Below are 10,526 nucleotides of genomic sequence, written 5' to 3'. Positions count from 1 at the left end.
AGGCGGGTCTCGAACGCGCGGGCTCAGGCAATCCACTCACCTCAGCCTCCCAAAGGCGCAAGATTACAGGCTGAGCCACCTAGTCTGGCTTCTTTTTCTTTTTTAAAGTCAGAGTCTCACATTGTCACCTGGGCTGGACTGCAGTGGCATACTCACCGACACCCCAGCGTTGACCTGCTGGGCTCAGGCCATCCTTCCACCTTAGCCTTCCAAGTAGCAGGAACTACAGGCATGCGCTACCACACCCAGCTAATTTTTTGATATATTGTAGAGATGAGGTCTCGCCAAGTTACCCAGGAATCCTCTCACCTCAGCCTTCCAAAGGTGCGGGATTACAGGCTGAGCCACCAAGCCCGGCTTTTGAGGAGTTTAAATGGCACGTTGGTTTCAGGGTCACCTGGGTAGGAGAGTATTAGTTATTCCCATCTGCACCCCCTCCTGAGTTACTAAAGAAAGACAAACCAAGACAAAAATATCTATCTACTGTGTGTCCCAGGCTTCTTTATTTAAGAACTAAGTGATCCGTGATGTGGGGATTAAAATCAAGAGCATCATTGAATTTCACCTTTAACCAGTTTCCCCACTCCCTGCCCCCACCCTTTGTGTTCCCAATTTCTTCCTTAGTGAATGAAGAACTTCAGCCCAAAAACTCTAGTACAAATTCCAGGTTCTTCTTTCCTAGTATCTTCCCTTTCTCTGTCCCCCATTCCTAGAGGGGAAGTCACCTCAGTTTGAATGCATGGGAGAGCCCAGAGTGGTGACAGAGACAGAGGGAAATGCTTCCCCCTCAGGGTAAGGGACTGAGGAGTACAGCGTAGTGAAATGAGGACTCCCATAGCCTCCTGTACCAAAATGGGGCCCTGGGGCCAGAGGAAAAGATACTGGTCCCCCTGAGAAAGGAGACCCAGCAGCCTCGTAATCCTCTCGTTGTGAATAGTCACTGCTTGATCGCTTGCCCTTCTGGCGGCGGTTACAGAACCACACTCGGACCACCTGCGAGTGGATGACACAAAAGAGAGTAACATTAAAACATAAGTTCTGAGGGGTAGATCTAGCTTTGGTCATTCTCCTCAAAGCCAACAGCTCCAGAGTGGTTGGAGAAGGAGCCACAGCTAGGGGGGCAAGGGAGGCAGAGAGGAGATGGCACATGTGGGGTGACGGGCACTCACATCCTTCTCTAGCCCAAGCTGCTGGGCAATGTGGCTGATCTGCTGCAGGGTTGGTTTCGGGCACTGCAGGAACAAGGTCTCCAGGTTGCCTCTCACTCGGTTCTCAATACTTGTTCTCTTTCTCTTTCGGGCCTGCACGAGGGTCTCTGCTTTGCATATCTGGGCAGGTGGAGAGGGTGACAAAGGCAAGTTTTGGACCAGCTAAGCAATGGTACCTTGGGGTCAGTGACCAGATATCACCAGAGCAAGGAGGATCCTGGAAGGGGTGGCTTAGCCTTTCCTAGCAGAACTGAGGAATTACACTTCATCCCACTGAGAACTACTGTCACCAAGAGGGAGAACTGAAGCCAGGGACAGAAGCAATGAAAACTGGGCTGAGACCAGGCAGGCCCCTGTGCATCTCTCTCACTCTTACCTCCTGAAGATTTTCATTGTTGTCAGCTTCCTCCACCCACTTCTGCAGCAGGGGCCGTAGCTTACACATGTTCCTGAAACTCAGCTGCAGAGCCTCAAAACGGCAGATAGTTGTTTGGCTGAACACCTTCCCTAGGGGAGGCAGGTTTAAGAGAAGCTACATGAGGGAGAAGCAGGGCCTTTATGACTCCAAGACCCAGGCCTCCTGCCTTTTTTTTTTTTTGAGTTGGAGTCTCATTATCGCCCAGGCTGGAGTGCAGTGGCATCCTCATGGCCACTGCAGCCTTGATCTTCTGGACTCAAGCGATCCTTCAGCCTCAGCCTTCCAAGTAGCTGGAATTATAGGCACACACCACCACACCCGGCTAATTTTTTGATTTATTGTAGAGACGAGGTCTCTCCATGTTGCCCAGGTTGGTCTTGAACCCCTGAGCTCAGATAATCCTCTCACCTTGGCTTTCCAACGTGCTGGGGTTACAGGCATGAGCCACCGTGTCCAGCTCCTCCTGCCTTTCCATCCTCACAAGATCCCTCTCTGGGTCCACCTCTTCCCAGAGGGAGCTCAAGGCCCAAGTATTTTCCCCCTCCCTCTTCCTGAGGGAAGGTAGAGCCTGGCACTGAAACACCCTCCCCCCACTCCCTTAGTGGAGAGGAAAGGCCTAAGTTCAGGAATTTTCTTCCCAGGGAAGATGTGGTCCTTGAGGTTCAGAACATGCTGAGGGGAACCCACCAAAGAGAACCCCCAGGGTGAGCCCCACATCGGCCTGGGTATATCCCAGAGTGATCCTCTTCTGCTTCAGGAGCTTGGCAAATTGCTCGAGTTCTTTCTGCAGAGCTTTGATGTCCTGGGACTGCATGAAAAAAGGCAGAGGACTTTAAGAGCATAAACATCAGTTATTAACCTCCCCTTTCCATTTAGGCTTCAAGAACCTGACTATGGCTCCAAGGAATTGTCTGTGGGAGTACCTCTGCATCCCAAGCTGCCCACCTAACATCTAGAAATAACCTATCTACAAATGTTATTCACCCACTCACTGTTCACTGGCTAATGCCTATGGAAAGGAACTGGTCTTCCCCTCCAAAACTGGCACATCCAGTAGATGCAGAGCACTGTGCAAGGATGGAGAGACAGGCCCTGGCCTCAATGAACACCTGTCAGGTTATGAAAGTTAGAAGCTCCCACCTGGTTACCTTATCTAGCACTCACATAAGTCTCTTTGATTCAAGTATTATCCCCAGTTTGAGAATGTTTTGAGACTAGAGAAATAAAGAACATCATGTCTCTCTGATGCTAAATTCAATACATTCTCCCCAGCTTGCTTTGAGGATCTCACAGACTTTGACATACATTAACACAGCATAAAAAGGTGTTAGCTGGGCATGGTGGCTCATGCCTATAATCGCAGCACTTTGGGAGGATGAGGTGAGAGGATCGCCTGAGCCCATGGGTTCGACACCAGTCTGGGCAACTTGGAAAGACTTCATCTGTACAATAAACCAAAAAATTAGCTGGGCGTGGTGGTGCGTACCTGTAGTTCCAGCTACCTGAAAGGCTAAAGTGGAAGGATCACCTGAGCCCAGCAGGTAGAGGCTGCGATGGCTGTGAGTACCTCACTGCACTCCAGTATGTTTGGGTGACAGAGTGAGACTCTGACTCAAAAAAATAAAAAGTAGTAGGTGTCATAAGGTGTGAATAAAGTGCTTTGTATATATTTGCTGCTGTTAAAAAAAATTCCAATTATCCCCCATCCTTTTTTTTTGGAGTTGGAGTCTCTGTCGCCCAGGCTGGAGTGCAGTGGCACACTCAGGGCCACTGCGGCCTGAACCTGCTGGGTTCAGGTAATCCTTCTGCCTCAGCACTCCACGTTGCTGGAGGTACAAGGCATGCGCCACCATGCCTGGCTAATTTTTTGATTTATTATAGAGATGAGATTTTGCCAAGTTGCCCAGGCTGGTCTCAAACCTCTTGGCTCAAGCAATTCTCTTGCCTCCACCTCCCAAAGTGCTGGGATTACAGGTGTGAGTCACCACGCCCAGCTGATTATCCCTTCTTTTGACAGTATCTTTTTGTACTGTAAAGGCATCCTTTACAGCCATTGTTGATTTTATTTATTTATTTATTTAGAATTTGAGCCTCACTCTGTCACCCGGACTGGAGTATAGTGGCATGCTCACAGCCACTGCAGCCTTGACCTGCTGGGTTTAGGTGATCCTTCCCCGCCTCAGCCTTCCAAGTCTCACTGATTTTAAATTCAACAGATTTATTGAGTGTCTTCTATAAGCTAGTGACTACACAAAGTGGACAAAAAGCCCAAACAACCAGCATGACAGAAGTGCTATAGAAAAAAGCAAAAGCAGGCTATAGGAGTAGAGTAAAAGAGGGAAGGAGGAGGAGGTCTCTGAGCAAAGACTAAGAGCCCAATGGTAAGGCCCTAGGGGGGTCTGGGGGCAACAAGACCAGCACAGCTAGGCAGATCTGGCAGATGCATGGACTTGTTTTAGTCAGAGTGAAATTATCTAACTCTCACCTTCTAAACATTGAATTTAGTTGATGTGTTGACCATAGACTGTAGAGACGCAAGGTTATAGTATAATACAGGAGGCTACTTCAGTAATCCCAAAAGAGATGGTGTCTGATTGATTCAGGATGTTTCCCTAAGGATAGGATGTAAGATGTGAAAGGAACCAAGGATGACTGGGTTTAGCCTTGAGCAACTGGGAATTGGCTAGAGCAGTTCAGGGAGCCAGTGCAGGAGACAGAATAGGTGGTAGACATCTGATATCTAAATGTTATTTAAACCTTGAGGGTGGATGAGAGGACGGAAGGGTAGCTAGAGCAGAGGTTGCCGAACTGAGCCCTGGGGCACGTCAATGAAGCAGCCAGAGGGACTGAGCAGCAGCAGCTAGGGAGAAAAAACAAGGACTTTGTGTAGTACTGGAAGCTTTAAGGAAGTGTTTCAATGGTGATCAAGCATATCAAATTCAAATAGGCTAATTTTCATTCCCAACTTCTGCTCAGCCAATGACTCAAACCCATTAACGCCCTTAGCTATCTTGGATTTTCCAAATTCTGGGGACTTGGAATGAGGTAAACCCCAGTTTAAATCCTTGCTTCACCATTTAGCAGTTAAGACCCATGAAATAGGCTAATAATACCTCCCCCCTAGGAGATTTTGTGATGGTTAATGAGATAATGATGTATAAACTGAGCACACAACCAGGCACTTAGGAAGTGGACCACAATTGGCAGTCATTATTATTCAAGGCTTAGCAGTGACCTCCTGTGAAGAGTCTGGGGCTACTAGCGCCAGAAGCCACTCACACCTTCTGTGAGCTTTCAAGGCTTAGTACTTGATCTCTAATTGCTTACACTTGTAGCTTTGGAGGACTGCGAGATACACCTTTAATAGTTCCCAGCAGGGCTGGATGCCTTCAATCCCTCAGCAACCCTACTTTTTGGGAAATGGCCTGAGTAACTTCTCCCACCATTTCTTTGTCTTGTTTACAATGATTGGAACTCAGGCTGAAATCAATCAAAATCCAACTCTCTTTAAAGGAGTGCCAGGATGTGCACTTTACCAATGGCGTCTCACTGGCCTGAGGCAGAGGTTGAGGGAAGACAAGCCCTAAACTTGACCGTAGGTAAACTCAGCTCCACACACACGTGTGTGTACACACACAGCCCAAACAGAAGCTCCTATCAGAAAGCAGTCACACCCTAGACTTTCAGGAACAATAACCCCAGGATAAGCACTGTTTTACCCTCGGGCCATGCTTAACCCTAAGGCCAAGATTTTGGGTCTGATAAGGATCAACCTTTCAAGAAGGACTAAGGGTGGGAGAAGTGGCTCAAACAAATCTCCAACTGAGTCTGGTGCTGGGCTGAATGAGTGACCTGACCCTGGGCAGGAGTAGGAAGTGAAAGGCCCTCTTGACACGGGCTGAGCTAGAGCTAAGGCCAACCTGGTCCAGCTTCCGACTTTCCCAGGCCACCTGGCCCTCACCTGCGGTTGTCTCTCTGAATTCCACCTTCTAGTTCCTACCTAGCCCCTGCCTCCCAGGACTGCCTGCAGTCACCATACACTCCTTGCTGCCAGATCAGCCACCCTGCCTGCTCCTCAGCCTGGACAGCTGCAGGTGACCACTTCCCCCTCTTGCCGCCTTGCCAACCTGGCCACCTCCACCTAACCCATCCCCATTGCAGCTCACTCACCTCCTCAGGGTTTTGCTCCAGTTTCTCCTTCTCCAGCTTCATGGCACCAGGGGGGACAGTGGAGGGCTCAGGGGAGTCCCCCTCAGAGTTGCTTTCTACCCCAGCTCCTGCCTCACCCTCAGGCTGAGAGATCTCCAGACCACCTTGGGGCACTAGCCCCACTCCAACCTGCGGTCCACAGTATGCCATGCCTCCACAGAACTCATATGGTGGGGGACACGGGGGAATCCCCCACACCTCAGAACCTGGCCCAACCCCTGGCCCAATTCCTGGACCTCCAGGAGGGCCTTGGAAGCTTAGCCAGGTCCGAGGGTCAACCCAGCCTGGCTCTGGCCCTCCTGGCCCATCGCCCCCACCGCCTGGCGGGGGCGAAAAGGCAAAATCCGAAGCCAGGTGTCCCGCCATGGGGAAGGAAGGCACCCCAAGCCGGGGGCCTGGTGAAATGAGGGATCGCCAAGGGACTGCTCAACACCTCTCTCCCTCCCCTATCCCACCCACTAGCCTTGACCTCTGGCCCCGCCCCCTGGATGGGTGGAGGAGAGGGCGGTGGCGGGGAGGGGGAGAAACTGAGGCGAAGGCTGTTTGCCTAATGGTGGCAGTGGTGTCTGTGGAAGCGGAAAGCTGGGGATGTCTAAACAGGCGTCCCTCCAGGACCTTGGTGCAGGTCACCCACACAAGGACTTCACTTTCAATTTCCAACAGGCTGCCGGTCCTCTCTCGATCTCTGCACACTTCAGAACTGTCTGGGATCCCTTCCACATCTCCACGTTCTTCAGGAAACCAGGTGCTTGACTCTCTCTTCATGGCACTATCCCCTCACTGGGGCCCACCACCCTCTCAGCTTCTCAAACACTCATTGAACATGTACGTGCCAAGTAATTCTGGGGCTTCTGGAATTACCCTCGATACAATAACAATAAGCAAACTGGCCAGCTGCCCCCTTATGGCCCCCACCCCATCCAAAAACCTAGGCATTTCCACCAGATACTGGCCAAATTCAGCTACCCCACAGCCTCGGATGCACGGCATCTATTCACCAAGTCCCATTTCATCTCCATGGCTAGACTGCCAAACAAGGCCTCCAGTCCATACCCCCAATTTTCCAGAATCAGACTCCAGAATTTCCTCATCTAACAGACTCAGGAAATGACCCCCACTTCCCCTTCAAGAGGCCAGGCTCAAGACTGACTGGGTCTGAGTTTTTCAACCTTTGCCCAGAGGGATCTGACATCCCCCCTACAGACCCCTCCCCCCACCAGGACCCGCACATCAAGCTGCTTGCTCCCCCCTCATATGAAACTTGGACATCTAACAGTAGTAGACCCCATTCTCCCTCCCCCCACTTCTGAGGCCCAGACCTCCTGAGCCCTAAGCCCTAGGTGGGAAAACCAAGGGGTGGGGGGGATGGAGAAAAAAATATCTGACTTCAGGTTCAAAGAGGCCTAGGAGGGACTGGGGGAAGGGGCAGGACAATGGCCTTGGCTGGACAATCCCGGTCCCCAGAGGGGGCAGCTCTAACCCTAAACAAGTGCTCAGCCCTTGAATGGGCCTGGATGGCTCCCCTGGGGACAGCTTCCTGCCCCACAACCCCCCATACCCAATCCCCACACACAGAATCCCCCTTCAGAGAGGCTAAAAGGAGCTCCAGCAACCCTCCTCTGCAATCCCCTCAAAGACTGAGCCTCAGACAGGCACCAAGGGCCCCCCTGCAGGGACCCAGGTATCCCGTTCTCTTCCTCTGGAGGATTGAGGCGTCCAGCCTCTTTATTCACCCCTCCCCCAGTCCTCCAGACCACAGGATGCACTTTATCTAGGGGGGCTAGCTGGCGGAAAGATGCAGAGGAGGTAGAGAGTGATTTGGGGAGAAGGTGCAGGAAGGCTGCCCTAAGCTCTCCCTCAGGGTCTGTTTTTCTGGGCCTGGCCTGAGTGTCCTGAGGGCTCATGCTGCTGGCCTTAGGGCTTGATTCTGTTTGCAAGAGAATAGCCCACGGAGTGCCTGTCTATGAGAATGTTTGTCTGTCTGCTCCCAAAACTGGCCCTAAATGGAGGCCCAGAAGTAAATCAGGGGACTCCAGAAAGACTCTGGGCCACAGCTCCCCAGTTTGGAAGGCCAGGATCTAAGCTGGGAATGCTGACTCTGTCAGCTTAAGTAAGATTCTTACTTAAGTTGCAGGTTCAACCCTGCCTGGGCTTGTTTGCTGGTGTCAGTGGCTCTGCCTGCCTTTTGAGGGGCTGGGTGTCCTGTGGGGGCCCTCCTGTCTGTGGACAGCTGGCTTCATCTTGGCTTCCGAGAGTCTTTTGCCTCATCTGAGTCTGTTTCACACTGCCTCTGTTCATGTTTCCATCTCCTGCCGGTCTAGACTTTTCCAGCAACTAATGTGTGCATGCATTTCAATACTTCCCATAGGTCTACAAGGCAGTGGGATTGAAGCCATGTTCACCTCTCAACCATTAACTACCCAAAAGGCAGGTAGATTAAGGGCCTGGTGGGGGTGGAGAGACATACTTTAGAACAGAAGGGGCCCCTCCCCAGCCATCTCCTCAACCCCCAGGACAGAACCATCACAGCACCTTTGTCATGCATCTCTCTGCTGTCTGCCAAGAAGTCCGCCTCCCAGAGAAGGGGGAGGGGCAGGCCTGGGACTTGGCTGGAATCCCTACAACACTGTTTCTCAGCTTGGCATTCTGTGTTCCCAAAAGCCCCTCTCCATAAGCCAGTCCACAGACCCCTGCTGCCCGTCTTCCTTGCAGCTCCTAAAACACCTTCCCCAGCTTTCTCACTCAATACCACCTTCTCGTTTCAGATTAGTTTGTAGGTTGCTCTAGGTGCCCAGAGGAAGGGTGGGTGCCCAGGTCCCTGGCTGCCTTGTGGCTGGATATGAGCCACATCAGCCTCGTGCATGCCTGGAGTCTGACCCACAACCTTAATGGCAAGTTGAATTTGTCTGAAGTCCTCCTGGAGTGATCAGGACTGATGAGAGGTTGAAACATGCTTCCCTTTCCCTTTCCCACCTTCCTGTTAGGCCTGAAGGGTAGGTGACCTCACTTCCACCATGGCCCGCTTTCCCAGGCCTAGCCCAGTGTTTGGGGGTGGTGGTGGCAGGGGGCTGTTGGGCTTGGAGGAGACTGGAAGCCAGGTTGCATCATCAGATCGGGTTCCTTGATTGTCCTGAGTCTTAGAGAGTCACCAAGTAACTTTAGGTTCCAAAAACCAATTTAAGACTGGACTCAGAAACTCTCCACCTACACCTTTATTGCACTGCAATGTCAAGGCCCTTCACAGAGACTGCCCAGAGATCCAGGTGAGGCCCACTTCCCACCAGGTGTGGCTGGCTGGTGTGGCTGGCCGTCGTGGCTGCAAAACAGTGTGATGTGGCCTTGTTGCTGTCTGCCCAGCCTTACCCTCGCTGGGTATGGGGATGCTGTTTGGTTGGAAAATCAGCTGAAAAAACTCAGGGGGATGGGGACAACTGGAGGCTTGCTCTTGACCAGGGCTAGGAAACCATTTATTCTGACTTCTGAGGTCTGTCAGTTTGAAGGTAAAAGAAAGGGAAGAAATGGAGGGCTGAAGAGAGAAGGTTCAGGCTTGGTCCACCTTGGGAAATGATCTCTCTTAATCTCAATTTACACAGATTCCATTGCTCACTGTGGACCAACCACCTCTTCTCAACAATGGACCCTCTGACCTCCCCTGTGAGACCTGCACACTGAAGTTTTCTTTTCCCAGATCCAGACACTCTTACCTCATATAGAGGAGTCAACTCTGGTTGTAGTCTGCAGGAAGACAAAGGTGAGCAAGAGAGGTGAGGGAGCTAGGAGAAGAGTCAGGAAGAAACTAGGAGGCCAGAGACCAGGTTCTAGGTCCTGGCTCTGACTCCCCAGCTAATGGCACGTCCCCCTTCTGTGCCTTGGTTTCCACAACTAATAAAGAGGAATTGGACTAAATGAACACTAAATCTCCTTCCAATTAGACATAAAATTACTGTCCTACTCCCATACATCCTCCCATCTACCCTCCCCACTTACTTGACATGGGAATGTAGACATCTCTCTGCACACCTGTGAAGAGAAATAGAAGAGAACTGGGAGGGGTGTTCAGTGGGAAGTTGGCACAGGCCTTTCCTGTATCCCACTACCCACATCCAAGCAGCCTTCCTGAAAAATCTGGCAGGTTTTCCCCTCAAGGTTTGATCAAGAGATATATGATATAAGGAGTTTGGGGCTGGGCACAGTGGCTCACACCTATAATCCTAGCACTTTGGGAAGCCAGGTAAGAGCCCAGGAGTTCAAGATTACCCTAGGCAACATAGCAAGACATCATCTCTATAAAATAAAAGAAAAAAAGACAGAGAGAGAGATGAGGAGTTTGGGAGCCCAGTTTTGATTTGGTATTTAGTGTTTGGGTGCTTACAAGAAACATACTTCAGGAAGTAAAACTTCTGGATAAGAGGGGTAGGAGGGAAAGGGAAAGACAGAGAGGGATATATAGAGAAAGACAGAGAGAATGTGTGTGTGTTGGGAGGAGGCAACCCAGGTGAAAGGCTGGAGAGGAAGCCTTTCCTAAATCTACTCCTCTCTTTCATAAGCTGCTCTTTAAATATCTCCTCTAGGGCCCCAACATCCCAGAGAGAGGGATGCAGATTGATGCTTCATGTTGCTTCCAGCCCTAATATTTCTTTTTTTTTTTTGAGTTGGAGTCTCACTCTGTCGCCCAGACTGGAATGCAGTGG

General features: G+C 51.0%; 2 protein-coding genes across 4 annotated transcripts in view; both read right to left on the bottom strand.

Moving 5' to 3' along the window:
* Nucleotides 1–476: 476 nt before the first annotated feature.
* Nucleotides 477–10,526, bottom strand: part of POU5F1 (POU class 5 homeobox 1) — a 13,019-nt gene continuing 2,969 nt past the window's right edge. The window contains exons 1-5 of one of the 2 annotated variants that reach the window (XM_008071737.2): nt 5,797–6,281; nt 2,314–2,434; nt 1,585–1,715; nt 1,170–1,328; nt 477–993 (exon numbers count right to left, since the gene is read on the bottom strand). In XM_008071737.2, the coding sequence (XP_008069928.1) occupies nt 727–993; nt 1,170–1,328; nt 1,585–1,715; nt 2,314–2,434; nt 5,797–6,201 (1,083 nt within the window). In that variant the 5' untranslated portion in view covers nt 6,202–6,281 and the 3' untranslated portion in view covers nt 477–726. Of the gene's footprint in view, nt 994–1,169; nt 1,329–1,584; nt 1,716–2,313; nt 2,435–5,796; nt 6,282–10,526 lie in introns of those variants that run through there. The other variant, XM_021719428.1, reaches the window with a different exon arrangement.
* Nucleotides 9,025–10,526, bottom strand: part of LOC103274280 (hereditary hemochromatosis protein-like) — a 4,969-nt gene continuing 3,467 nt past the window's right edge. The window contains exons 4-6 of one of the 2 annotated variants that reach the window (XM_008071735.2): nt 9,823–9,855; nt 9,540–9,608; nt 9,025–9,329 (exon numbers count right to left, since the gene is read on the bottom strand). In XM_008071735.2, coding sequence (XP_008069926.1) covers nt 9,541–9,608; nt 9,823–9,855 — 101 coding nt within the window. In that variant the 3' untranslated portion in view covers nt 9,025–9,329; nt 9,540. The remainder of the gene's footprint in view (nt 9,330–9,539; nt 9,609–9,822; nt 9,856–10,526) is intronic. The other variant, XM_008071736.2, reaches the window with a different exon arrangement.

The sequence above is a fragment of the Carlito syrichta genome, unplaced genomic scaffold, assembly GCF_000164805.1.
Source record: "Carlito syrichta isolate Samal-C Ts95f unplaced genomic scaffold, Tarsius_syrichta-2.0.1 Scaffold314703, whole genome shotgun sequence".
NCBI classification, from domain to species: Eukaryota; Metazoa; Chordata; class Mammalia; order Primates; family Tarsiidae; genus Carlito; species Carlito syrichta.
Note: the sequence above shows the minus strand (reverse complement) of the source record. Positions and strands in the feature narration are given on the sequence as shown.